We start from the raw sequence: 27744 nt of genomic DNA on the forward strand, positions 1-27744 counted from the left end.
AGTTATGAAATCCTTGTGGACTGCTGTTTGGAAACCATTGCTGTGGAGGTACTGACCTCTAAAGTAGTGGTTATATTTTTTTTTTATACTTGTGATTAAAAACTCTTTGCTAGCCACCTCTGTTTTAAAATGGGATCATCACGAGCTGTCATGCCAAACCTTGAGTAGGAGCAGGTAGTTGTTCTCTTAATCCTTGCATCTTTTCAGTAGAATTGGTTTGGGGAATCGTAAGAGTCCTGTTTGTCAGGGTTGTTCTACACTTACTCTAGTATTAAATTATTTTTGTAAGTCTGAACCTGTATGATTCTGTACATTTCCTGAAACTGATTATTTTATGATGACTGCAAAGCAACTTGCTACTAGCTTCTAAAGTCAGAGGTTATTTTAAGGAGCTGATGTAGAAAGACTGACTAGAGAACTGGTGTTCGTTACAGAACAGAAATTGTCAGAAATTGTTCTAGACTATTTCAGGAATCTGACCCCAGTAGGCAGCCAGCTGATAGGTAAAATTACAATTAAGGGAGAGCATCTGTCAGAGGCTTCATCTGTTATGTTGTTACTGTAATCTCAGCAGAGTTGCCCTAAGAAATGGTGTAGGAGTACGTTACCTGCATCTGAGTATAGTTTTATGTGAATTGTAGCTAGAGCAAGAGAGGAGAGAAGTGGAAATGAGGGCCAAACGAGAGGAAGAGGAGAGGAAAAGGCAGGAGGAGCTTCGGAGGCAACAAGAAGAGCTACTTAGGAGGCAGCAGGAAGATGAGAGGAAACGACGGGAAGAAGAAGAACTGGCCCGCAGGAAGCAAGTGAGTTTCCTCAATGTAGTTCATCTCTAATTTTAATACGTTATAAAACTCACTTTAAGAATCCTGTGGGGTCTAATTAATCTTTGGTAGGTGTGTATGAAGACAGTTCTAATATTTTTCATGTGAGTATATGAAATTATTCTTCTGTTCTTGATTTTTAAGAGCCCAAATTGCAATCTGAGAAATGGGCTTTTGATGGTTCCTGTTTGTGAGCCGAGAGGCTTTATTCCATGTGGAGTATTCCCTCCTGACTTCTTAGTGTCAATATTAGACTTTAGTTAGTTGCTCAGTTATTGTATATTTAATCTTTATTCACCATTTATGCAGTCTAGTGTTTTGATAAGGGTATGTTCTGGCATAGACTGGAGCCTGAGCAGCTGTTTCAAATGAATAAAATGTAGAGGGCTATAGTGGAAAAAAGTGATGTAACATTTAGCTTATTCTTTCCCCTGTTTGGTTTTTTCTTTTTAACTTAGTAAATAATTTTTTAAAAATAAATTATTATCTGGGTTATGTTGTAGAGTCTGTCAGCTTGATTTTTCTTGTTGATATTTGGGAAATGAAGGATGTAGTTTGGACAAGCAGATTTGTTAAAATTAATGACATGATCTGTGTTGCAGTAAGAGAACGCATGTAGGAGTTGTAGTATGTTCTTAATCTTACAAGAACATGAAACGGAGACATTAGCTTGATGTTTCTAGCATTTACTTCTGAATTCTGTATGGAAGAAAGATTAATTGTTCCTTAAATGTCGTAGGAGGGAAAGACAGTGAAAGTTAAAGTTTTTGCTCTGCGCGTGAAGGATAAGGGCAAGCACATTGTTGAGCTTATGCACTAGAGTGTTAGTCAATAAAGGCCCTGTAAAGTAGCACATGAATAATAGGTGAAAAAAATAATTTTGTCCTTTATAATATTTTCTGTGTACTTAGGTAGGCAGTTGTAAAGCACGTTTCCTGGTTTAAGGATCAGACATTTCTGAGGAAGCCTCTAGAATCTTTAGTTTTATTTGTAAGTTATTCACAGACCTCAGTTCACTCAGTGTTTGGGTTTTGTCACTGAAGATCTATTTAATAGACTGCAGTGTGATATGTAGTTAACGTTCATGGTATCTTTAAGAATCAAGTCTGTAAATAAATGGCTCCTTGCTTTAATATATCCACTTTGTGTACAGCAAGTCATCACGGTATAGAGTGGAAAAGCATCCTTTGATGCTCGAGTTCAAGCTTTACTTGTAGCACTAAAGCAATAATATACTCAAAAGTTTAACTTTTGAACTAAGTTGCTTTAGATCTGTTTTAATAATTAATTTTTCAGCTGATCACCTGGTAACTCAATGTGTTTCATCCATGGTGGCTTCAAATAAACAGACTTGGGTTGTTTCTTTTCAGACTAACAGTTTTTCTACTGTGTATAACTTCTTAGAAATGTCCATTAAATTCCAAAGTGTTTTGTCCACTTTGGATTTGTACAGTAATCTGATTCTCCCTTTCTGAGATGTCATGGGAAATAATTATTTACAAGGAGGAAGCAGAATGGGTTTGAAAAGCAATAACAGCAAGTATCTTAGTTCATTACCAATGCAATAATTGCCACAATGCTTAATTCTGAGCAGTAATGTATTGAAAAGGTAACAAAAGAGTTTAAGCACTTCTCTGGAAAGATAAAATAATATTGTATTCTGTATTTAAAAAAACAAACAAACAAACTGGTCTAATATTTGAATCTGACTTCTGTTCTGGAAGGCATTGTAGAATCAGGGATGAACTGATTTATTAGCATGGATTTATACAGAGGAGATGATGCTTAACAAATTTGATTAACTTCTTTTGAGGAGATGACAGTGAGAGCTGAGAGGGGTGAAGCAGTAGACTTAATCTGCCTGGACTTCAGGAAGGCTTTTGATGTAATACTGCATAAAAGACTAGTATATAAGGTTAGTAAATATGCTGTTGATGGTGAATTCTAAATAAAAAAAAAATAACTAATAGAAATTCAATTCTGTAGGATGAAATGTCATACCAAATGTTGAATCCAGTTCTGTTCATAGTTTTCATCAATTACTTGCACTGTAGAATTGCAAACAGTAATGCCCAGCTTGTGTAGCTCCTGTATTTCTTTTTTGTTTCTGGTCTGATACTTTCTATTTTGTAATGATTAATTGCTTTCAGGAACAAAATTTGAGGTTTAATAATTAGCTAAAAATTGTTTTCTCTGAATTATATTTTTAGTGCTCCCTTTAAAGTACCTGGTTCAAAGATGAGATCCACAAAACTAAAAGATTTGTAAGCCCTAGTAACATAGACAAGCAGAATTGCAGGTGTTGCTAACTGCAAAAAATTCTATAATATTTTATTTAAGAATCCAGAGTCTACTGAAATGAGGCTTGCTACTTAAGGACTTTCTGCAATATTACAGATATTTTAAAAGATCTAAAATAAGTTGTCTGTACAGCAAGATATGTGTGCTTGAAAACAATTATTAGAAAAGATGCTAAAGAATATTGGGATTCTCTTGGAGCAGGAAGCCATGAATATGGGAGCAGTAAGAGCCAAAGGAATGAGTCTGTTTCCCATACAAGTCAGTAGCAGAAAGCTGGAGAGCTTTGAATGTTTTTGGTTACATGCTCAAACAAAAACATTGAATAAGAAGATACAGAAGTAAATATTAAAACAACCTTTTATATAGCTGTGAAGGGTAGGAAAAAAGAATTACATCAGCCATGTGGTTCCCAGCTTTTCATAATCTTGCAGATTTTTTCCTCATGTTGGTACAACACTTCATCTTTAGTTCTCTAGGGGAGAGAAGTCTTTTTTTTTTTTTTTAATTGCTGTCATTCAACAGTGTCTCTCCTGGCATGCCTGAGCAAGAAAGAGATCCCTACAGTTTTATTAATGGCAATTCTAGCCTCATTTCCCAAAGGGAAAATAGGGCAGACATGTCAATGAACTGCTGTCATATAGGAGGACTTAGTACCTGAGGGAGATGAACAAAGTCACCATGTGTTATGTCAATGACTAGTGCCGAACATCCCCCCAGCCTGGCTGGTGTCTAAGCATCCTGAGCTGAGATTCTGGTGTGTGGTCTCTAGTCAAACAAAACAGACTGGCACACCTCCAGCCTCCTCAGTAGACTTTTCAGCAAAAGAAACAACAAGCAGAAATGTTTCAGCACTTGTACTGGGGACACTTGATTATTGTGAGTTGACTGCATGTGTCCAATTAATTCAGTTATAGGCCCAGGTAACAAAATGGTCTAGGTGTTGTGTTGTTCTTGAAGCTTTTGTGAATGACAAATCAAGGACTTGATTAATGAGAAAATAATTCACAGGCTACTGTTTTGTGTCCAGCTAGTGGAAGAAAAACTTAAACTTACACTTATAGCACTTATATTTAGCACTAAAACACTTAAGTGATATACAGGAATATGAATTACTTCTTGGCTTGCAGCCAGCAGCTCTTCAGTGCCATAGGATTGCTTATAAAAAATGTTCTGTCTACTGGACAGCTATATTGTAGACTTCTGAAGTTAGCCATTGTCAGAGAGAAACCTGGTCCAGTTGTTCAGTGGACTGTATTGCAGTTTATCTGTGCTGCGTGTATATGAAGGTTTGGTATCAGGTTTAGTAAAAGGGTCTTAGACTTCAGAATTAACTTCCTTGATTTACCAGAGTTCAGAATTTATATCCATGCTGCACAGTTAGTCTCCCTTCATCCTGCGAATAATGTGTTGCTTGTAAAAAAACTTGTAACAGTATGATTGCACAGTACTGATTGTTCAAAAGGAAAACATATTTATGAAAGCTTTAAAAAGTTCTTGTCCAAAAAGTAGGATCTTTGGGTTGAGCTGATAGGGTAAGTCAGAAAGTGTAAAGAAGAATAGGAGGGATGAAAAGCAGGGTGGCCTTAACACAGTTGCTGGACTTCAGAGATCAGAAAAGGCAGTAAAAAGCAAGGCTATTTTATGCAAGGGAAAGTCAGAACTAGGGGAAAAGTTGTACAGATGCACTCCTGTTTAACAATATACAGGAGGCCAGCAGAAGGCTGTTTGTGCCCTATTCCTCCAAATAGCAAGTAGCAGAATGGAAAAGTTTCTGTTCATATTGCTCTTCAGAGCAGTAGGAAGGGGTGCTGATGTTTATTTTTGAGTTAATAATTTTGCTACTTGGAAGGCAAAACACAATTTATTGGAAGATATTTAAATAATTTAGGGATAGCCCAAAATTAAAGCCCTTAAGCCCTTCGTCACCCATGATATTTAAATAGTATAGGAATAGCCCAGTCAAAGTCCTTTCATGAAATTCCACATCTCTGGGACTTAGTGTCCTTAAGCGCACTGAGTTTCTTAAGCTTATTTCTGATGTCTGGATATGTGCTTTGAGTTTTGTAGTGCACTTGAGTAGTCAGTGTTTAGAAACTCCTATAAGTAGGAAAAGCTTCCAACTTATAGCTGACACCCCAAAAAAAAGGAATTATTGATACCCACACATTAAAATATATATACATTCACGTACAGTTAGTACATATTGCAAAGAGGAGTCTCACCCTTTGTTTTCATTCTCAACACCATTCTTTTTAAACCAAAGATAGGCAATGATTTTATGTGTTTCTTTTTTATTAAAATAATTCATATATGTATGAGATGCACATTGCATCAAAAAACTTGTTAACATATGGGTCTGTGGTGTTTAATATAGTTGTTTTGGTAGCGCTTAGCTTGGAGCTAAGGAGCTTTTCTCGAGGCCATTTATCTGGCCAGACCATGTTGTAGTCTGTGTTCTGCTGAGGTTCATCAATACAATGGCATTTATAGATTGACATTTTCTTCCCAACTCCAGGAGGAAGCCCTGAGGCGACAACGAGAGCAGGAAATTGCACTAAGGCGGCAGCGGGAGGAAGAGGAGCGGCAACAACAGGAGGAAGCACTTAGAAGATTGGAAGAGAGAAGAAGAGAAGAGGAGGAAAGACGGCAGCGAGAGGAGTTAATTCGTAAACAGGTGAAAAAATGGCAAAAGGGACCTATTATATTTAATTATGGAGGCTGCCAGAACAAACAAGCTTTGAAACTTGCATCCGTGCCTGAGACACCATCAGTTTTGGTGTGGAGGAAGGCAAAGCTTGTAGACAGTATCAAGTGAATGAATAATAGCTTTTTTTTACCTGTATCCTGATTTCAGACGAAATAATCAGAATCTGATCTGCCCTTTTGAAAAGAGATTTGTTGAATGAGTGTTTTCCTTCATGTTTGAGTCTTAAGTATGGCTTTGCAGCATGGTATTTCTAATCCTTTCTTCAAAAGAAAGGCAAAGTACAGTACCAGAATAATAATTTGTTTTGAATTGTCACTCTCTAAGCCTTTACTATAGAATTGTTATCTTTAACGTCATCTGAGATGATCAGGTTTGCCAGTCTTTCTGTACTATGCCAAGACTATACCCACTGTCAAAATTTCAGCTTTTTTTCTTCCCTTTTCTTGTATTGCTGTTAATAGTTTTTTTTCCCTTGGGGTCAGCTTTAGAAGTCCATATTGGGGACCTTGAGCTTCCAGCCCCCTAATTGATACTGTCACAGTCCCTAAATCAAATTAATCTTGAAACACGATTGGCTTCACATGAACTTCCAGGTCCATTTCAGAATTGCCAGTTATTTAAAAATTTTTTTCAGGGCCCTCCCTATAAGACATTCATCACCACTTCTGTCCCACCACAGAGTCATCTCCTTTGTTAGCAGAAGCATCTTTTTCCTTTGCAACTCTAGTGTTCAGTAATAACAGTAAACATCACCATCTGTGTCATCTGTTTTCTTCTTTCATGTCAACACCTCTTCTCCCTTTATTCCTTTCAAGTTTTATTCCATTGAAAGTATAGCAGCGCTTGACTGTAAGTAATATAAGCAGATAGAAGCTCAGACTTGAAAGGTGCATAACTCCTAGAAGGGAAGTGGTGTGAAATTAGCTAGTCTGAACTAGGGAGATGTTATTCTCTTCCAAGTCCCTTGGTGGAGCAATGGGAAACTTACAGTTTGAGGGGATATAGACTATATTATTGGGCTTTCTTGTCTGAGAAATATAAAGGTAAATGAACAACCTAAACAGCACAGATTACAGATATAAAGGTCAGTCTCTGTTCTGTCAGGATCTCAATACCACAGACTAGAAGTAATTTAGGTTTTCTAAGTCTACTTAGACTTTACTCTTCTTTATGTCGTGGGAAGGAAGAGGAGGCTGCCAAGTGGGCACGTGAAGAAGAGGAGGCTCAACGGCGACTTGAAGAAGGTCGGCTACGCATGGAAGAAGAGGCAGCCAGACAGCGGCTTGAAGAAGAAGAGCGAAAGCGCAAGGAGCTGGAACTCCAGCGCCAGAAAGAAATAATGAGACAGAGGCAGCAGCAGCAGGAGGCTTTACGACGGCTGCAACAACAGCAGCAACAGCAGCAACTTGCACAAATGAAGGTAATGTGTTTCTACAGTTTAACTTCCTCCTTCAGTTCAGTGTAGTAAGTAAAACCACAGCTGGATTCAGGGTGGTCTAGACTAGCTTGAACAGAGCAGAGAGGGAAGAAGGTAAATAGTGGACTTTGAAAGTGATGGGAGAAATAAGAGGAAGGTAAGTTGCAAAACACAAAAGAAAAAGGTTTAGTCGATAGAAACGTACTGGAAAGGGATTCACAGATGAGTTAGATGTTTATTCTGCTGGAGTGAGCAAGGGCCAGTGGAAAGTTTCTAAAGCTTGCAGTTTCTAAAGTTTTTGAAATCAAAATTGATTGCTATTTTTCAGGCAGTTATATGTTACCTTATTCTTGATACACTGCGTCTTTGACTATGATACATCAGAGGGCAATTCAAAGAAACATACAGTTTATACTTTGTGTGCTTTTTTTAATACTTAATTATACCATTTTATACTTTCCAATATTTTGTTAAAGTTTCAAGGTGGTCTTCCTTTTCCCCTGTGCTGTGGGCTTATACTGATTTTTCATGATTATACTTCAGCAGTATTCTCTAAAATGTTTTGTAATTCCTAATGATGTGGTTTTTTCGCCCAGCTCCCTTCATCTTCAACATGGGGTCAGCAATCAAATTCAGGAGCTTGCCAATCCCAGACCACACTGTCACTGGCAGAAATCCAAAAGTTAGAAGAAGAACGAGAACGGCAGCTTCGAGAAGAGGTGAATACACTAATGGAGAGTAACTTGTTAGTGAGCTCAACTGTGTGACTGCATAACTGTCAATTAAGTGATTAGAAGGAATAGTGAGGATGAGGAATGTTTTCTTGACTCAGGTAAAATCCTGTCTTTCAGGCATAGGTTCAATAAGTACTTGTTTGAAGGTTTTCATAGCTTCTTAATATAAATATCTGAGAGGAGGGGAAATTACCCTTTCTTTTAACCCTAGGAGTACAATATGTTCACAAAAAAATACAAAATTATTTCACATCTATACTGTAATTTATTTGCAGATATGCACAGGACTAGGGCATTTTAAGGGGCAAGGGGGCAAGCAGTGGTAGGAGAGAAAGTATTCTTCCAAGACTCCAAATGCTTAGCTGGCTGTAATCATGATTAGCCAAATTTACTCTGTCCTGCGCTAATGAGCAATTTGTATTTACTAGTTACTTAGTGTCTCCTTTTTTGGAGGAACTGTAATAGCTCAAAAAATAATAGGTCAGCCAGACTCCTCCAGAAGAGAGTGAAATCAGTTTAAAACCAGTTTCCCAGCTAGACTTTTGAATAGTAATGATCTTCTGAAAGTACGGACTAGCGCTTTTGTCTTGCATGCAACAGCAAAGGCGTCAGCAGCGTGAACTAATGAAGGCCCTCCAGCAACAGCAGCAGCAACAGCAGCAAAAATTGTCAGGCTGGGGTAATGTCACCAAACCATCAGGCACCACCAAGTCCCTGCTGGAGATACAGCAGGAAGAGGCAAGGCAGATGCAGAAACAGCAGCAACAGCAGCACCAGCAACCGAACAGAGTCAGAAATACTACAGTACGTATGGTATTCATCTAATCAGTATGTAGAGGGAAATAGTACATGACAGTTCTCCATATCTGTTCATTACTATTCTGCCAGGTCTGGTGCTAATAACCAGGATCTCTTTGTTATGTTTCAACAGCACTCTAACCTGCACACCAGCATTGGGAATTCAGTGTGGGGCTCCCTAAACACTAATCCCAGCAACCAGTGGGCATCTGACCTAGTCAGTAGCATCTGGAGTAATGCTGATACCAAAAACTCAAACATGGGTTTCTGGGATGATGCAGTGAAGGAAGTGGGACCTCGTAACTCGACCAATAAAAACAAAAGCAATGCCAGCCTCAGGTAGGAATTGGGGAAGGAGCTTTTGCAAAGAAAGGCTACCACTCCTGAGATGATCACTTAGCAGTTATAAAATCTTCATGTGTTTTCCTTTTTTATTTCTGTGTCACTCAGGATCTGTTTTGACAACAAAAATAGCTAATAGGTGACCATTCACAATTTATTTTGTCATCTACTTGGAAAATTAGTTGGTTCTTAAACGGTGTTTGCATCTTGTAAACTAGTGAGTCTTGTAACACTGTACTGTATACTATACTGTTGATAAGCCTGGTAATTTATAATTTATTATATGTGTTTTCTTTATCTCAGTAAATCTGTAGGTATTACAAGTAGACAAAACAAGAAGGTGGAAGAAGAGGAGAAGCTGTTGAAATTGTTCCAGGGGGTTAATAAAGCCCAGGATGGATTCACTCAGTGGTGTGAACAGATGCTTCATGCACTCAACACAGCCAACAACTTAGATGGTAAGAGGTGGGGAGGAATGTAAATGATCCACTGTGAGAAACAATATCCCGTTTCCTGACCAGGTAGTTCTGAGGGAAAGTAATGATATCAAAGTAATGTTTTTAATGCAGTCAGCAAAATGGCATCATTAAATAGTGGTCCAAAGAACTGTCTGCATCATCTTTTCCATGGTTTTTGTTGGGCTAACTGTAGCAAATCAGTGGGGATTGGAAACAATTTTAAAGTCTGCCACCCAGACTCTGCTGATCCTGTGCAAAGCATTTTTTGGTGTGAAACTGGTTATTTTTACTAATTCTGCTGGAGGGCACATAGAGGAACTCCCAGGCCAAGATCACAAACCGATACCTTCTTGTAGCAAAACACTGCAGGCTTCCTACTGCTTCCAGCACGGACCTGTGCAAATCCTTGTGCTCCAGCATCTGCACGCTGCAAAGCTGTGGTTCTGTGGGACCCTTGAACCTGAGTGAGGAACCAGCGCTGCCCCAAGAGCTAGGATTACACCTCACACCACTGCAGTGCCACAGCTTCCCTCCTTTTAGAGAAGAGATACTAGAAGTAACTTGTTGTCCCCATCTGTGATATACTAACTAGCTGCATCTGGTGTCTGAGGAGAGGCCATGGCTCTGCAATGCCATCGTGGGTCAAGCATCCACAGTGAGCTTCCATGCTTCCAAGGGTACTTTGTGCCACATGTGGCAGCCTGTTGTCCTGATGTCTTCCTGGCTTGTGGTTTGGTTTGCCTTTCTCCATGTTAAAAAAATCAATGCAACGAAAGTATTCTAAAGAAAAAAAGATGGTAAAGAAGGCTTGCAAGTGAGCTAGCTGTTGAACTTTGGGTCCGTGCAGGTCAGGTCAGCCACTGTGGAGTGTGATCTGTTGTGCTTCAGCCAAAAAGAGACTGTACTGATGACAGCTCTGAGGGCGATTATTTTCCATTTGGGTCTGGCATTAAATTTGAGCTTTAAAGCTGGCAGTGGCTAAAGGTGATGGGCTAACATACCCTTAGGATTGTGAGTGTATTTTTCCTTCTCATCATATTAGCTGTTTTTTGTATCCTTGCCTTGACTGTAGAATAGATGAAGCATTGCATCGTAGGGCTTTACTGTGGGAACTTAAAAGGGCAAGCTGTTTGCCATGGCTACTAGATTAGCAAATATTTGCAACAGAAATCCAAAGTTTGTGTTTATTGCATGCATGTGTTCACACATCAACATGCATTCCCTCATAGTCTGCCTTCTTCTTGCAGTTCCCACGTTTGTTTCTTTCCTGAAGGAAGTGGAGTCTCCCTATGAGGTCCATGATTACATCAGAGCCTATCTTGGAGATACTCCTGAGGCCAAGGAGTTTGCTAAGCAGTTTCTGGAGCGCCGTGCCAAACAGAAAGCCAGTCAGCAGCGGCAACAGCAGCAGCAACAGGTAAATCTTACTTGCTACGTTCCTTAGGAGTGTATGGAGACTATATTTGAGTCTGAAGAGTCTGCATTTCTGCTGGATTGATAGGAGGATGAGGAGGATTTTACAGGTCATGTGAAATGCAGAGAATAAAGCAGATTTCAGATATTTACTGCAGAATCAAGTTTCCTTTATAACTAACAATTGAGGCCAACTGTAGATCAAGTGTCTTAGCATGCTGATCCAGGATATGCTTTAGAAAGATGAGGTAGATGTGCTGGATGGATGCATCAGTGGCTAGTGCTGCCACATGTGATGTAGAATGTGCTTTGGGCCCTCTGAATGTTTTCAGTATAAACAACCCAAACTTAATTGCACTTCATAATCTTGTACTTGCTCTGTTTTCTAGGATTCAGTGTGGGGGATGAACCACAGTTCGCTACATTCGGTCTTTCAGACCAATCAGAGCAACAACCAGCAATCCAATTTTGAGGCTGTGCAGAGTGGAAAGAAAAAGAAGAAACAGAAGATGGTTCGCGCAGATCCCAGCTTGCTAGGTCAGTTTTAATTTTTAGAAATTAATGTTTAATTTGGGAAAAGCCTTGTGGAGTGTAGAATTCTTGTTAACCTTAAATGGGAATATTGAATCTGAGCAGAAAAGGTGGTAGTTGAAGCATCTTTAGAATTTGTTTCAGTATTATTATTTAATGATTTAAAAATTTCTGTATCAGTTTCATGGAAAACTTTTGTCGAACTTTCGCTCATGAAAAGGCCTCTTCAATACCTTGGTTATTACCTGGAAACCTTTAAGTAGCTCAGGCATGTCACTTACACTGCCTTTCCTCTTTTGAGTTGACCTACACCTATTTTAATGAATTAATGCTAATTCATTCTTTTAAGAAAAGCATGTTTTCTGTTTCTTCATGAGGAACAGCTTCTTGAGGCTTGTCTTTATTCCTTTCCACCTTTTTACATGAGCTAACCACCCCAGTCAGAAAAGGTGGCAAAGATCTTATGAAAAAAAGTTGAAAAGTGGTCACAAGTTTTCAGTTGGAGGCAGTGGAGATGATGACATCATTAGTAGTCCCTTTTTTTTTTCCCCCTATCTTAACTTGTATGTGAGGATGGTAGTTAACCAGCCCCTATAGCATTGATGGAAAGGTTTCTTTGAAGTGGCCTTTAAGATCCAAGGGCATCGTGTAAGTACATGAGTAGTGAGCATTGTGGGATGCAATGCGTCGCTGTAGTATTCTTGTAGAATAAATGTGCCCACATTTGTGCTATGTGTGATAAAAAAGAAACTAGGGCACCACAGTGGGCCAGTATTTGTTGTGTTGGTGCTACTTAGCTCATACTTGTTTAAAGCAGCCTGGTATTAACCCCCTGGAAGTCATTGCTTTTTTAAGGCTCTGACAGAGCCCTGCCTTTTTTTTATCTTCCCTTTTTGTTCTCAAAAAAATCAATACTCTTCAATTAAATCAATGATTTCTGCATTGAAGTATACTGAACTCTTCAGTGGAATCCTGACTTGTGCCATGCCTAGATGCCAATCCAGTGAGTCTGATCTGGGTCTTCAGTTGAATAATTTAAAAACCTGCTCATATAATGTGAAGAAGAAATCACTAAATACAATTAAGAAGTTGCAGCTGTAAGAGAACTAGAACATGCAGCTTCTTAAAAATCAGTACACTCCATTACCAAATAATTCCAAAACCTTTTAGGTAACATACTGCCACGAGAGGGAGCCAGAACAATTTTCTGAAACCTGCTGAACAGAGCATTTTTTATCTGTTGAAGGTAATAGCTGTGAAAAGCGATTTGTTTTCTAGCACAGAGCATGCCTACATAGCAGTCTCAAGACAATGAAATGTCAGGTTTGGGTTTAGTAGCCTTACACAGGAAAACTTTCCTTTTTCTCATACTCCATATGGGGTTGGTACAACCATAAAAATGGGATTTCAGTAGGAAAGTTGCATGTGATATATTGGATTTTTTCTTTGTAGAAAATGTTTTTGCTTTTTCTCACACTCTTCTCATGTGCATCGTGTCCTCAGCACTGAGAGTTACAAGGTTGGGTGGAAGTTTAGGTGCATCTTGAGCCATCTGCATAGCCCTATGTAACTTTGCACATTTTCATGTTGTACTTCTGAGATAGAAGATTGTAAAAAAGCATGAAAATACATGGAATTGCCACTATGTCTCATAGGTACATGTATTTAGACTTTAAAGTAAGGGGTAGAATTGCTTACCCACCCCCCACCCCCACCCCCCCCGGAGTGTTGAGCATGATTCCATGCTTGGATTCTGGGTTCACAAAATGTGTATTTCTGCCTCTTGGACCATGTAAGTACAGTGTTGACAGGCACTTCAAAGTACCAGTTGACTCAAATGTGCTCCAAGATGTTGCTGAGCCACATTGCCACTGTGCCTAGATGTGCCTCGTACTAGCTCTGCAGATGATGTCTTTTAAATGAAAGTTGAAACCAGTCTTTTGCTGATCTCTTTTACAAGACCAAGTGATACTTACTTAAATATACAATTTATTATCTTTGATTTATTAAGGAAAAAACCAAACAGTTTGGGTAATTGTATCTCTAGCCTTACTGAATTTCACCGAGTTTTTATGTGATGTGTATTATTCACTTTATCTTACGCTTGCTACTGCATGTAACAGATGTATTGCATCAAATACAGTATACCACATCCAGATTTTTAATGCAAGTCCTTTTTGGTTTACAGGGTTTTCAGTGAATGCCTCATCAGAGCGGCTTAATATGGGAGAAATAGAGACTTTGGAAGACTACTGAGCATGTGCAAATCAACTGGCTTTTCCTGCATCTGTTAACCATGGATTCTCCGTTTCGGACACAGTACTCTCCACCATGCGTTCTTCTTCTTCGCCTCACAGTGAATCACAGAATCAATCATCTCAGGCTGCTTCCTCTAGCCCCAGCAAACCCTTTCTGCCCAGGACTGCACAGGCGTTGTTCCTACTGTCAGCCTAGAGTCAAGGGGACTTTGTTCAGAGTCCTGGGAGGGTGGGAGATAGGATTTGTTCACAACAAGGCTGATTTGGGCAGTAAGCTTTCACTGTGCTGTGATTTCTTCTTCTGCTGACATACCTGGAAAAAATTCAATTGGGATTCTGCAAACCATTGCTTCCCTCTCCTGGTTACTCTTACCACATCCAACACATGCAGTCATGGAGAGAGAGAGAGAGTTTGTGGTTAACAGATGTTGGTCAAAACCAAAATGCCACACCGATACTGACTTCCGCGCTCCATCAGGGCAAGAGGTGCTCTCCCAAGCCAGGAGTTGCATTCATAAGCTAACCTTAGAACTGGCAACAGCAGGAGAGGGGCGGTGGCGGGCACAGTTTAGCTTGGGTTGGTTTGAAGTTGCACACCCCCTGCCAGCCCTTCTCAGCACATTATTTTTGGAGGGAAAGCTCGAGTCTGTCTTCATTAGGTGGTGATGCTGAAGCTGGTGGAGTTCCCTTTCGGCATACTCCAGCCTTCCTGGACGAGTGGGGACTTCTACTCTGGGGAAAAAAAGGGGGTGGCATCTCTTCTTTCAGGTTGAATTTATCCCTGAAATGCTACCTTCGGAGGGTTAGGACCAGTTTATTTTGAGCTCTGTTCCTGCAAATTTGTCTCGTTTAAGAGACAGTAGGATCTGTACTGTGTGGATCTTTAGTCTTTGGTGGGAGTGAACACTGGCTTTCAGATATACAGCCTAGCAGTCTTAGCTAGTTGTCATTTCAAGCAGTGCTTAGGTAGAGATGCCCTTTTGTCATGAAGAGAGACTGTGGAGGGCGAAGCTATGTGCAATGATGGCCCTGCTTGTCTTCTACACCTTAAACTACTTCACACATCTTCACTGGGATCCATAATGTTTAAGTATTTATGGAATCATAACCTTCCTCTCTCACCGAAAGATTAACACCACCTTCCCTTCTCCACCCACCCATGTGCACACACCACAAAAGAAAGAAAATAAAAACTGCCAAATGCACTTAGTTTCAACCCCCTGGTCCCATCTCCCATTCCCAGAGGGTTATAACCTGCCAAGGGAGATACGCTACAGTTTTGGTGGAGTTGTATAAAGGTGTCTGTCTTTCTGTCATCACTGCCTAAAGAAAACAGTTCGAGTTGCTCAAGAGCAGTTTGGCTTTGGATTTTATTTCGTTTGGTTTATTCATTTTTTGGGGTCACCTTCCTCTCCTCCTCCTCTCTCTTCCCCCTGCCCCCAAACATGTACAGTAACTATACAGAGACTGCTGCAGACTTGTATATAGTTTTTGGATCCAATAGCATGGAGAGACTTGGAACTGTTGCAAATCTGGTCTCCCTGTCTCCTTTGCTTTGTAAATTCATAAAAGGGGGAAGAGGGGTAGTTAAAATGTTTACAAAACTTTAAACTCCCTCTGAACTTTTGCCAGTGTGGGGGGGGAAAGAGAGAACTTAAATAAAACCTGGTTGTATTATATCTGAGAGAAAACTTCCTGCTTGCTTTTGTCGAAGCTGAGTTTTGAGATAATTCCTGGTGCTAAAACTGACCCCAGACTTGACTATCATCAGTTTTCATCAAGAAACAACAAGCAAATACACAGGATGTGGAACAACAACTGCTGCTTTATTTCTTCCCTGGTGAGGAATACCGGTGGGTTTTTTCTACTTGATAATTTTAGAGTTCAAATAAACACCAGTAAGTTGAGATTGGAAAATTCTCACAAGAAAGCTTTAATTCCCCCCCCCCCCCCCCGAGAAACATGTCCATTCATGCTCGTGGTTATGCAGGAGAGATCAAGCCACGGCTGGTTTTCTGTCACTACAGACACTCTCCCGTGGAGCCTTTTTTTGCCAGTTGGTAACCACCCCACCCACTCCAATTCCCTTCCCTAAATGAGAGGTGTTATTTCCCCCCCTCAATGTAAAGTCCACATGGACACCTTGTAGGCTTCCCTTTTTAGAAAAAAAAAAAAAAAATCTTGTCGTTCCCCCCCCCCCCCCCGCTTGCTGCTTGTTTTTTGTGTGGAAAATCCCAGTAAAAGTTGATGATAAATGTCCTGCCATTCACATGATCACAAAGAATATGAAGTCAGTAAAGAACTAACTTCTACAGTAGCTTTGCATTATGTTTAGCTGATGTCTGGGAGAGAACAGTACATGTTTAGGCTGGTAACTTGACTTTGTTTTAATATCTATCTTTTTTTTTTTAGTGTATAAGGTGTCTGGTACTTTCTATTTTTTTTAATGGTATGACCTAATTTCTACAAGCTAATTTTGGACTACTCTATACTGTGTAACAAATAAGCAAAAGCCTGTTGATTTCCAGCTCAGCTGGGGAGCAGGAAAGGAACAATTTGCCGATTGCTAAATGAAAATGCAGAAATGCAAGCAGGGAAAATGTGCAATAATTTGTCAAACCCCAAGGACCTTGCTCGGCTTCTGAGAATTTGTAGATAATGGACCAGTGGGGAAGATCTTGCTCTTAATATTTTAATATTCTGGTTTCTGTATTTAGTACAAAGGCAAGATGCTGGCATGTTCAGACTGTATGCTCAGGTGACTGCCCTGTCACCTTCTGTGCCAAACAGGGCCTGTTTCTGTAGCGGAGGTCGCTTCCATCAGTAGGGATGGGAAAAATAGGAGCTACAGCTTTGTGTCTGCTGGTGGATATATATTTATGCACTTCCAGCTCCTTTTCAGGCAGAATGTGAACCTGGAGAGCTAATGGGGCTTTGATCCAAGTTTGACAGGTGATGTTGAATTTGATGCTAGAGATGTCTGAGGTTTCTTTTTGAGCACATTTCACCAGGTTACTTCCTAACTTCTCATTCGCTGCAGGGACACTGCTCAGTCCTCTTTGTTTTTCCTGCTTCCCCTTGCAGCCAGGCACTTTTGCAAAGAACTGCAGCAAGCAGAATCATTTAAAAGGACACCTGAACTGTATCTGGCTGCCTGTCAGAGAACACCAAAAAGCAAAGAGATCCCTTAGCAGAAAAATCTGAATCTGAAATTAAGACAAAACTACTTGTCATATTTTCTGAGCACAAAGAACTGACATTGGGGGCGTTTATGTACTTTATTACATCTTTTTCTGAACAGAAATGGTGAAGTATTTCATCCTCATATCAACGTTAAAAAATCCTAACGGAATTCTTCTGTCCTCTGACAATAAGCTGGAGTGTTCCCCTTTTTATACACTTCATCCTTTCCCAAGTCTCTATCGGTGCAAATGTGATTTGAAACAAACCTCAGTTTTCTCTGCTGTGGACTTTTCATGAGCCCACTTGGAGGGGAGGGACAGAGTGGCGGAGGGTTGCAGGAGGAGGTAGTGTCTGTGCAGTTCAGATCTGAGGAGGATGCTGGCCTTGCCTGACAAAGGTGACTCCTGGAAGACTTACCAGATTTTAACAGGCAGTTCTGCCAGCGGAGACCACACACGGCTCCTAGTCCGCCTCTAAGTGTTACACCCAGAGAACAAGGGTGCCACGGAGCTGCTCTGGCTCTGTTTCAGAGTGTTTTAGCCTCAAAAGATTGAGGCCCTTGTTCTTTCGCTGTGCCCACCCTGGAAAGACCACCGCTGCCCTGCACACTGAGGAGAGAGCAAAGCCCTCGAGCAGTCTGCTTGGTTTCGGGGTTAGCTGCCCCAATGGCTCCTGTGTTATTTCCCGTGCCGTGGGATGGCCGGCCGGAGGGAAGGCATTCCAGGAGCATCCCCGCGTCCTCTGGGAAGGGCTCGCCAACAAGTGCTCGTGTGTGCACCGACCTGGCAGGGTGACGGATGCCTAACGGCTTGGCTGCCTACGGGGTTTTAGGCACAACTTGTAGAGGGTGGAGCTGCCTTCAGGAGGAGGTGTGCTCTAGAAGTCGGAGAGAGCGAGTCTCTGCTGGGCTTTGCACTCTCTCTGTCCACTTGCTGTTGTGAAGGAAACTTTTTTTTTGACCTGACTGGACAAAGTTTGTATTATACCAGTGAAACTTCCAAGTTGTTTCGTATTTTGAAGAGTTTTAAGAATTCCTGCCGATGCTCTTCCTGAGGGAAGCCATGCCCTACCACAGAGTCCTTCGTCTGGTCCTGCTAACGCTGTGTGGCATCCTGGTCCCTGCTGTGCTGACAGGTAAGGAGCTTTGTTTGCATTTAAAGCCCAAAAGCATGGGATGTCTTTTGCTAACCTGCCTCTCTCCTTGCGTACCTCCTCTCCCTCCCCCAAAAATGTCCATAAGTATTTATTGAATTATAATTGATTAATGGAAACTAGCTTTGGCATCGGTGGCTGGTGGTGAGTAAGAATATACTCTGCATCCTGAGACCATGTTTCTGCTGGGGCAAATGGAGAAAATCCTTTGTCGTTTCTCCTAAGCAAATGGCAGTAGTGCCTCTGTGAGTGTTAGTGACAGTAGATCAGTAGACAGGTCAGCCAACAGTAGATGGGGTGCTCTCAGCAGCTGATGGGACAGGTTATCTGTCAGCTTTTAATGGTAACGAGAAGTTACAATCATGAAAAGAAACATTTTCCTCTGGCTAAAGCATGTGTGCCAATTTCTAGTTCCTTCTATGCTTTCTGCTACAGCAGAGCACTTCACCACAGCTGCTGTAAGTAGAAATACGAAAGTGTCTATGAAAACGTTTAGCTTGGTCAAAAGCTGAGGTGTGCATCTAAGCTCTTTGAGTTTCTGTCTAGAGCTGGGTATACCGAGGCAGATGGCAGCGCTGGGAAGGTACGCGGCTGCGACAAGTTCAGCGAGGTGATGGGAAAGGTTAGCGTGGGGCACCTATTCCATGAGGCGCTATTTTTTTTTAAGGAGGTGGCTAGTAATTTCAGATATCTGCTCCTGCTTTTCAGCACAGCTATGTGGGCTGAGGGGAACCGAGGGCACAGTCAGCCTCAAAGGCTGCCTGGTCTGGGATGGGTTTTACAAATGAGGGAAAACTGGCTTCCAGACCAACTCCATAGATGGGCTCTGAGTGTACAGGTGAAAACTGCTATGGAGAACTGCTTCCCTCAAAGCCTCTTTCTTTAAGCGCAGGCGAGGCTGTTGAAGGCATGGCTCAGGCCAAGATAACAGGCAAGAGCGCAGCGCTTGTTTTCCCAAATTCTTGTCCTGCCTTCCAAGACCTGGAGCAAGGCTGGATTGCAGTTCCCTCCCAGTTTGTTCTGAGCATCTTGCCTAGCAGGGAGATCCTGGCCAGCCTTCTAGCAGATGAGATTATTTTATTTTTAAAGGAGCTTTCATATGGGTAGGGGAGTCTATCACTGCACCTAGGTGGAACATCTGCAGGCACAATAACAGAATTACTGTAGCTGGTATTTCCACAGATCCTCCTTTTGTAGGACACCTTGCTGGGAAACCTTTAAAGTAACTAAGAAATGGGCACTAGAAAATGGATGTTTTCCTTCTCAAACCCTGAGCTTTGATTTTTGTACAGTGCACAGTTTCTGTTTGTAGCTTGCTCATGCTCCCAGAAACAGTGGCAGTGCTCTTCCCCAAACTTTTCCACAGTCTTTTCTTAACTGTTACAGCCTGTTTCACTCTGCAGAAATTGATTCATTTCCACTGAAACTTTGATCTGCTTCCTCTCCGAGTTAGGATTTCTTTTACGCTATTTTAAGTTTCCAATGTTCGGTGCATATTTGCTCTGTCTCCTGCCTTGCCAGCTTTCTTGTGTACTTGCTCTCGACTTGGCTTTGCAGCAATGGTTTGTACCGAACTGTTGCTGCCTCCCTGTGTCACTTTGCTCCTGTGAAATACCCCAAGTTCACTTGATTCCTTTATGGGGTGAGTCGCGCTCGTGCGGCAAGGCCAGTAGCGCTTGAAGAACTTTGTACTGATGAATGCAATATTCGGATCCGGGGGCGTAGGAGAGACTCCGTGCTTTCTCTCAGTCACATTTTAGAGGCTCGAGCCCTCTTAAGTTTGTTCTTCTCTGCTACCTCAAAGCCAGGCATCGGGGAACCAGCCTCTTATGGTAAGCCATCCCAGAAGCAGAATGATTTTCTGCTGCATTAGGAGTGGAGAGCTACTTATCCCTAATACAGGGGCTTTTAGTGCACAGTGGAATTTTTTCTGCTTTTCACCCCATTAGAAAAGGAAATTTCCTGCCTCGTGCAGACAAAGAAGGGAAGGGCACAGAGACAGCCCTCTGGTCTCCGTGCATACACATGCAGCCCTGCCTTTCTGTAAACAAGTTTATTTAACATTCATCAGAACCGCAACGCTCCGCGCTGCTCCACACTCGAGCTCCCGGTGCTCGCACATCACAGGCTGCCCTTTGTACTCCCTATGAAGGCCTCTTTTCATCCCTGCCCTGGCCCTGTGCCTGCTGTGGCTACCTGGGGCTGGACAGCCCGTTGTTGGCCTCAGAGTTCACCCAGCCGCTGCCCTCCGATCTCAGCACCTCGTACTTTCCATAGCAAAGCCCTCCACGGTGAGCAGAAGCAGAGTCTGCCTCAGGCAGGGCTGCAGGGGATGCTGGCCATGCAGACCTGAGGTCCAGAATGAGTCTTCCCTTCCTCGTTGGATTTAGTTTTATCTCAGCGGTGATTCAGAGCTACCCAGTACCAGAACCCTCAGGTAAGTGCTCAGGAGTTCAGCGAGACGTGAAGGATCTCGCTGGCAGTTGAGGTTCCCACCTGGGTGTAGCAGTCAGAGCACTTTTGGGGTGCTGGTGGATCTTGTACCTTGATCTGGCTTCTTGCCCAGCCAGTCTGGTTTCCTGGATGGTGTCATCAGGGCTCTGTGGCTGGAGAAAGTTTGAATTTCTCCTCCGAGGTACTGAGCTCTTTCCAATATCCCATTTGTCAGAAATGGAGAAACAACCAAGTCTTTAACCCTTTTTGTCCACGTCATCTTGGTGCAACAGGAAACAGAGCCAGGTCAAGGACTTTCTGCACACCCAAATCCTTTCCACTTCCACTTTCTCCAAACCCAAGTGGCACTTAAGCCTAGAACACAGGAGGATTGTGAAGAGTTGATTTTTTTTTTTTTCCTATTGGCAAAACCAGTTTCAGTTCTTGTAATGGATTCAGAGCTCCAAGTGAAGTGGAAGTTAGTAAAAAGCCTTTGCAAGGCCTTGGCTTCTGAATCCTGTATATATTTGGCATCTAAACGCTGATGTGGGCTCATGAATTTCCTTGTTTTGAACTAATGTGGGAATACCTTCTACTGCAGCAGCACATCAGAATGCATGTAGGGGAGAAAAAGCAGCAGAACAGGAGATGTTGTGCTGAAGGAAAACATACAGGAGAAGACCTTGTCCAAGGACATCTTTCTGTAGCAACTTGTGTGTCTTCTTTCTCAACAATAGGCGAATAAAAGATATTAGGAAGTTTTTAAAGTTCAAGTACTAGAATGTGAGAAGTAGTAAATAGGTTTTGTCAGGCAAGTTTCTTAAAAAGATGCAGTGTTCCAACAGGTCTGTCCAGACTTATAGCAGGTCTTTGTAGACCATTACTCAACCTGCTCTTCACCAACACTCCTTATAAATTACTGGCAGTAGTATCAGCTCCTGACTAAGGTTACTGGGTTGGAGATAGAGAGTGTGCTCCAGAAAGCAGCGTGTAACCTTAACCTTCCCCCCTCCTTGTAATGGATGTAATGTGAAGACACAACACCTTGTGGAATAAAAGGCATAAAAGCCCCCAGGGTTTGAAAAGGATGTGAGCAGCGGAGCTGGATGCCATTAAGTTGTCCTGTGAACTGTTGTGACTGAAGAAACGGTGTGCAATGCTCAGGTTACAGTGGGTGCCCTTGCCTCTTTCCCAGGACCACTGAGCGTCTGTGTCCTATTGAGGCACTCATTTCTGTCACTGTAAGCATAAATTTGTCACCTAATGGAGGAGGAAAGTCTCATTGTCATCTCCTGTTGACAGGCTGTGAGGATCATGAGATGCTGAAACCAGCTTGTGTGAGGAAGAGTATTGGTCAAATGGGATGAAGATGTTAGGTGGCCACATCTGCCTGCCTTGAGGTCTTGCAGAGTCTGCTTGTGGGGAGGTTCTGGTTGTTTGGGTGTATGTTGAAGGATCATTGAGATTTGATTGGCTTCCTCAAGGGCTATCACTTGTGGGGACCTTTCCAGTCTTTCAGCCACTGACTATCTGGGGTATGGGCTACTGTGTCACTGTGCTGGCAGCCCACCCCACCTCCTTCTCACTGAGCGTGGAAACAGTGGTTTTGTCAAGCTGCCTTTGGCATCATCCCTTCTAGATCTTGCTAAAGTCCTGGTGGTCCCTGCATCATTCAGAAAATGCATGGTGTATTTCTTTATAGTGTAGTAACGCTGATATTTTCTTCCCTTTTCCTGGCCTCAGCTGTAATTAACCTGTGCTGGAGAGAGGGAGAAAATGCAGTGCAGTATAGCTATTTCCCTGAAATAAGGCAATTCGTAGTGTCAACATATGGGAAGGAAGAGGTGCCATCCTCCACCTGGCCTGTTCCAAAACACTGAAATATTTTTAGTCTATTTTTTCCAGGTTCCATATTTGCCCTGTAAAACCCCAATAACTAAGATTATTCCATGTCTTTCTCTTAAGTGCTGCCAAGCTGTGTTTTTACCAAGTGGATTTCACTGGTAGTCTGTGGAGCAGCAGTTGCCCTCAGTCTGTGCTCCAGTGCTGAGACAGGGTTAATGCTGGGGGGGAGCTCGTTTGTGCCATGGGGTCAAGCTTTCTCTCCCTTTAGAGCACCCAGCACTGAGGCACGAAGCCTTGGCAGTGGTGGGGTTACCCACATGTGCTGCTCCGTGTGCCCACCTGCTGCCCCTGCTGAGTTGTTCCAGGGCAAACAAACCATGCAAGTGCACCAGGTGGGTTTTCCTAGAGACAGGACCGATCCTAAGACTGATGCCTTAGGATCAGCTTTAGGATCAGCACAGCTAATGCATGGCGCTCTCACCCAGATGTTAAGCTTCTGGTCTTGTGATGGATGATGCGTTTTGAGTGTGTTTCTTGGTAGTTCCTTATTTCTACAAAGTTCTTGGGTGAACAGGAAAACCATGCGCTACCTTGCCTTTGATATTTGGTTTCCAGCCCTCGATTGCACCCCCTCACTTGAGATCGCAATGCGTTTGGGTTTTTTGCACAAGTAAAAAATGCTGTGCCCTGCCCCAAGGCTGTGGAGGTCCTGTGTAACTTGCCCTTTCCCTGTCAAAGGCTGCCGCTGGGTCTGGAGCTGTCACTCGGAGGCATTCGTTCGGGCACACAGACCGCGTCCTCCTTGTTCAGTCAGGATGACAGTAACCATCCAGGTGGGCAGGCCTGGCTGCTCTGGTGCTGCTTTTCTTGTAGATCGTATTTAGAGTCCTGGTCTCTTGCTCATGCACAGAGAAACTAAGCCCAGGAGGGAGAGGAACTTGCAGAGGTCCCACAAAGCGTCGGCAGCAGAGCAGAGAACTTAACCTGCTGAATCAGGTCCCGTGCCTGTACTTGGAGCCTGTCCAGCCAGAGTGTATCCAACAGGCGACCGGAAAAGGCCCTCATGTCTCACTTGGAGACATGTGAGACCTTATTAATTGTGTGTGTGTGTTGGTTTTGGGCACCTAACACAAGCTCTGTCCTTCCCCCTCGCCTTTCTTGCCTTTACCAGAGGACTGAAATGGGAATGTGGCATTTAATGCTGCTCCGTGAGAGATCCGCTGCTCTCAGCCAGCGGCAGTGTGGCTGACGCTCACTGGGACCGTCAGGGTACTGCAGAGAGGAGCAGGTGTGACTTCTCCAGTTGTTAAAGAAACCCGTTGGATGTGTGTGGGTAGTTGGATGGGTGGTTGGGCTTCTCAAACGGGCAGGAATGGAGGCATGTGAGGACACAAGCTGTTAGTTTAGGAGGGAAAATCAAAGGCGAGTCTTGGAAAGAAAAGTGCTCGTTGCAAACACACACTCTCCCAGGCTGCAGCAGTTTGCTCTGGAGAGACCTGCCTGCTGGGAGCTTTCTCTGGGGATGGTGCTTGCATTTGGGTTTGCGTTCCCCCACCCCGTGTGCCTGCTGCAGGGCTCTCGGCATCTGCTCTAGCAGCATCAAGGTGCAGGACCCGAAGAGGAGACCCAGCAGTAAGCCCTGGCTCTTGGTGATGTTCATATGCAAGTATTTCACTGTATGCGTGTGCACGACTGCTGCTGCTTCTGAGCTGACAACTCCTGTTAGTGAGGCACTAGACCTGACTGAAAGGAGTCGTGTTTCCCTTGGTTGAAGCGCCATTAAGGTAAAACTGCAAGAACTTAGGACAGAAAACGCATGTTTAGCACACTCTGCCCTTTCTGTGAGGGTGAACCGAAAGCATGTTTTAATCAGATAAGGGGAATTAACAAAATACGTATCCAGAAGCCATCCAGGACTCTATCCAGGTCTTAAAAATCACTGGGATCATAAACAAATTAGACCCTTTCCTCTTTACTTGGCTATCAAAAATAAGCTCTGTGCCCTGCTTGGAGAGCTGCAATAAATTTTTCAGGAATTAGATGCACCGGGGACAGGAGAGACTTTGAGACCTGTGGGTCTGGTTAGAAAAAGAGCCTTTGCACTGTGGTCGGAAGGGGGTAGCGCTGCCTCCTTGTCCCTTTGAGAACAGGGAGCTGGGAAGACCCTGTCCAGGTCCTACAGCCTCCCTGGGCAGTGCCTGCATCTGTTATAGATCATCTGAGCTAACGCCTTTCCCCCGGTCAGATGCGAGGGGTACACCCAGCTCTTTTGGCTTTGGAGAGAAAAACATTCTTGGGAAATGCAACAACGATGTCCTCCCAGCGTGGTGTTCTCTTGCCAGGTGGGAACGGCTGCAGTGTTGGTGCTGGCCCTGGGGGTGTTGACACAGTCGGGAAGGTTGTAGCTGGAGTATAGCTCTTCTGTGTGGAGTTTCTCCACCTGCCAAAGCAGCCTGGAACCGGGGCTTCAAAAGCGTTACGTACGTTTGGTCTGTGCCTAAACCAACAGCTTCCTAATGCCACCATTGCTAACTAAATAGCCTTAGCTCTGCTTGGTTCCTTTCCCTGTTGTTTTAACTACATTTACCCTCTAAATTCTGTATTTCCTCCTGATCTGTCCTCTGGTAGCTAAACCACAGGATTTATAGGAGAGGCCCACTGGGAATGGCTCTTTCTGGAAGAGCCTCCGGATGAGATGCAAGTTTCTAGCTCTGCTGGTTGGTTTTGCAGAACAGGTTGGGAAGGGCCCGGCAAGGGGCTCGGGTGTTTCTGGGGAGCCCTTGTGGAGCACAAACCTCTTGTGTGCTCATACCGGGGACCCTCGATGCCACCTCTGATGCTTGTGACCACAGATGTACCAAGCGTGTGAGGACATGGTGCTTGCTGGTGCTCCCAGCTTCTCCCCAGGGTGGGTCAGCCAGCCAGAGTGTGCTGGTGCCACTGCCTGACTGAACTGGCACAGGCCTCAAAGCGGGCACTTATTTGTCTCTGTTGTTGTTCATTGGGCCAGAGTTAAACCTGGCAGCTGTCTCGCGGAAAATCCTGTAGCTTTTATGGCTATAGAAAGGACCTTCCAAAACTAGTCTAGAACCTGTTGTGTTCCTGGGTCTGCAGGCAGCCTCGAATAGCTCCCACTGTCCCTGGAGCCACTCTTTGATGTGAGCCCTGTGGTGAACCCTAGCAGTGGGTTTGCACAGGCAGCAAAGGTGTGGGTGTTTTGGTGTTGGCCCTCCTGTTGCTTTTGATGCAACGCTCCTATGGGAGAACAAAGTGTGGTGGAGCCCATTAGTGTCGATTCTTCAGCGCTGCTCTCCCACAAAGTGCCTGCTGCCCGAGTACCCCAGTACACCGAGAGACACCGTGCCAGAGCCGGGGTGCCTGGGGACACCTCTGTGCTTTGCCTGAGGGAGCCCAGGCTGTTTGCTCCAGCTCCTCTGCCGCCCTTTTTCCCGGCCCAGATAACCATCGTGTCAGTTCAGGTGGGCCCTGGCACTGGATGCTGTTAGGTTTCCCCCCCACCTCCTTTTTTTCCCCGTCCCAGTGTGACATTCCCAGTGGTTTCGGCAGGGAGCTGTGGAATGTCTCCTGCTCCCATCGCAGCCCACCTGAACAAGACGGGCATTGACGGGGAGCACTCAGCTCAGCCACACACAGACAGGGAGGGCTCTCTGGTTTGGTCCCCGACCCCACAGGGGGAAGAAATAGCAGGAGGTGAATGGTAACATCAAACAGAGCCTGGCCTGGCTTTCATCTCCCTGGCACGGTGTGGAGGTGGGGCAGAGGGAAGTCGAGGCTCTGGGGCTCCTATGTGGGGGGAGCAGCGTCCTGTGCAGTGACAGTGCCTCCAGCACCCTACACCACGTAGGCTGGTGGTGCAGGACAGAAAGGCCCTGAGATACTGTGAATTTGGCCAGTGCGGGTGGCCAGGTGCCCTCTGCCTGTTGCAGGAATGTGACAGCCCCTCCCGGCCCAGTCCCACAGACATCCACGAGCAAACTGGCTGTGGATGTTCACGCAGGGCCTGCTTGTGTGTGAGCGGACATCGCACAGTTGTGGGGAGCTCCCTGTTGTCCCGTCTGTGCTGTGTGTACACCAGGTTGCCACAAAAGGCTGTGGCAGCGTGGTTTCACCCTGGGGCACGGGCATTGCCTTCAGCTGCTCTGGGTGTTGGTGCTCTGCAGAGGTGGTGCCCTCTGAGAAGGGCTCTGCCCCACAGGGTTTCTCAGCCCTTGGGTCGCCCTCCATCCGCCCCGGGGCACTCGGCAGGCAGCTGGAGCCCTGGGCCCTGCTGAGCTGTGGCTGTCCTAGCTGCTGCTGTCACCAGCAGCCTGGCCGGGGCTGCCCATGCCCGCGAGTGACCGTGGATGCTTGTCTCCCAGCAGAGTATCCGCAGGGCCCAGTGCCCACCCTCTGGAACGAGCCCCCCGAGCTGCCCTCCGGAGCTGGCCCCTTGGATGCTGCCACCACCACAGCCCGGCTCTCAGATGCCACCGCCTTCCCCCCATACACCTCCGAGCTGGAGCCTGAGGACACCACCCACCTTCACCGGCTGGACGCCAGGGACGGTACGTGGCTGCGCGACGGGCTGCTTGCAGGTCGCTCCCACAGTGGCCAGGCAAGTCCTCACTGCGGAGTCGCTCTTCGTGGGCCTGTCACCTCCCAGGAGGTGTTTGAGCCACCAGAGTCAGCCTGTCCCCAGCCGCGCTGCTCTGGCGAGGGGCTGCCGAGGCCGTTCCTCCTGCCCCGGGTCTGACCAGTCACAGCAGGCACCAGCAAGAAGCGCCTCGAGCCCAGGTAGGCTCCAGGGCAAGAGCGTGCCTGAAGCTCTTTAATCGGGGAGCGTGAGCACCTTCCCTGGCTCTTGAACTACAGCAAATGCCTGTTGTGATGCAGTTCTGCAACAAGCAAGTCCCTCCATGCCAGGCGTAAGAGGAAAGCTGAGCACCAGAGACCTGCTTTGTGGCAGCTGTCCTTGTCACCGGGAGCTGGCTAAGGGGCGTGTGGCTGGCTCCAGCCCCCTGCCCAAGGGCTCGATGCCACTGGGGCACAGGACCACACCTCGGCTGTGTGGGGACACAGGATCAGGGCCACCATGGCCAGTGCAGGGAGCTTGGGGCAGGCTGGTGCTGGGTGTGGGGGGTGATCCCCATAGCCCTTCCCATCTGGGACCCACTGGCTCTGCTGCCCTCACGCCACCTTGTTGTCTGTCCCTGCAGGCTCGCTGGGGCCCGGAGCTATCGGTGCCATTGTCATCGCCTCCCTCCTGGGTACGTCTGTGCTTGTGGCCTTGGTCGTCATCACGCTGAGAAAGTTCTCTGCCTCCTGAGCTCAATAAAAGTGTTTTCTGTAAT

General features: G+C 44.6%; 2 protein-coding genes across 24 annotated transcripts in view; both read left to right on the forward strand.

The window, feature by feature from the left end:
- Window positions 1–15467, forward strand: part of GIGYF2 (GRB10 interacting GYF protein 2) — a 78302-nt gene extending 62835 nt beyond the window's left edge. For 4 of the 19 annotated variants that reach the window (XM_072869067.1, XM_072869075.1, XM_072869074.1 and 1 more), the window contains exons 19-29: window positions 642–803; window positions 2635–2736; window positions 5638–5796; window positions 7013–7249; window positions 7843–7965; window positions 8581–8784; window positions 8912–9117; window positions 9424–9578; window positions 10826–10995; window positions 11381–11528; window positions 13711–15466. In XM_072869067.1, coding sequence (XP_072725168.1) covers window positions 642–803; window positions 2635–2736; window positions 5638–5796; window positions 7013–7249; window positions 7843–7965; window positions 8581–8784; window positions 8912–9117; window positions 9424–9578; window positions 10826–10995; window positions 11381–11528; window positions 13711–13778 — 1734 coding nt within the window. In that variant the 3' untranslated portion in view covers window positions 13779–15466. Of the gene's footprint in view, window positions 1–641; window positions 804–2634; window positions 2737–5637; window positions 5797–7012; window positions 7250–7842; window positions 7966–8580; window positions 8785–8911; window positions 9122–9423; window positions 9579–10825; window positions 10996–11380; window positions 11529–13710 lie in introns of those variants that run through there. The other 15 variants (XM_072869069.1, XM_072869070.1, XM_072869072.1 and 12 more) reach the window with 10 other exon arrangements.
- A 13-nt stretch (window positions 15468–15480) lies between these two features.
- SNORC (secondary ossification center associated regulator of chondrocyte maturation) lies at window positions 15481–27744 on the forward strand. Of its 5 annotated transcripts, none has more exons than XM_072869091.1 (4): window positions 15481–15620; window positions 17984–18097; window positions 26773–26958; window positions 27610–27744. In XM_072869091.1, exons 2-4 carry the CDS (start codon window positions 18004–18006, stop codon window positions 27717–27719), a joined length of 390 nt encoding a protein of 129 aa, XP_072725192.1. In that variant the 5' UTR covers window positions 15481–15620; window positions 17984–18003; the 3' UTR covers window positions 27720–27744. The 5 variants fall into 5 exon arrangements, with proteins under 5 accessions (XP_072725192.1, XP_072725194.1, XP_072725191.1 ...); XM_072869093.1 differs by having other exon boundaries at window positions 26776–26958; XM_072869090.1 differs by having other exon boundaries at window positions 15517–15633.

This window comes from Ciconia boyciana, chromosome 7, assembly GCF_034638445.1.
Source record: "Ciconia boyciana chromosome 7, ASM3463844v1, whole genome shotgun sequence".
NCBI classification, from domain to species: domain Eukaryota; kingdom Metazoa; phylum Chordata; class Aves; order Ciconiiformes; family Ciconiidae; genus Ciconia; species Ciconia boyciana.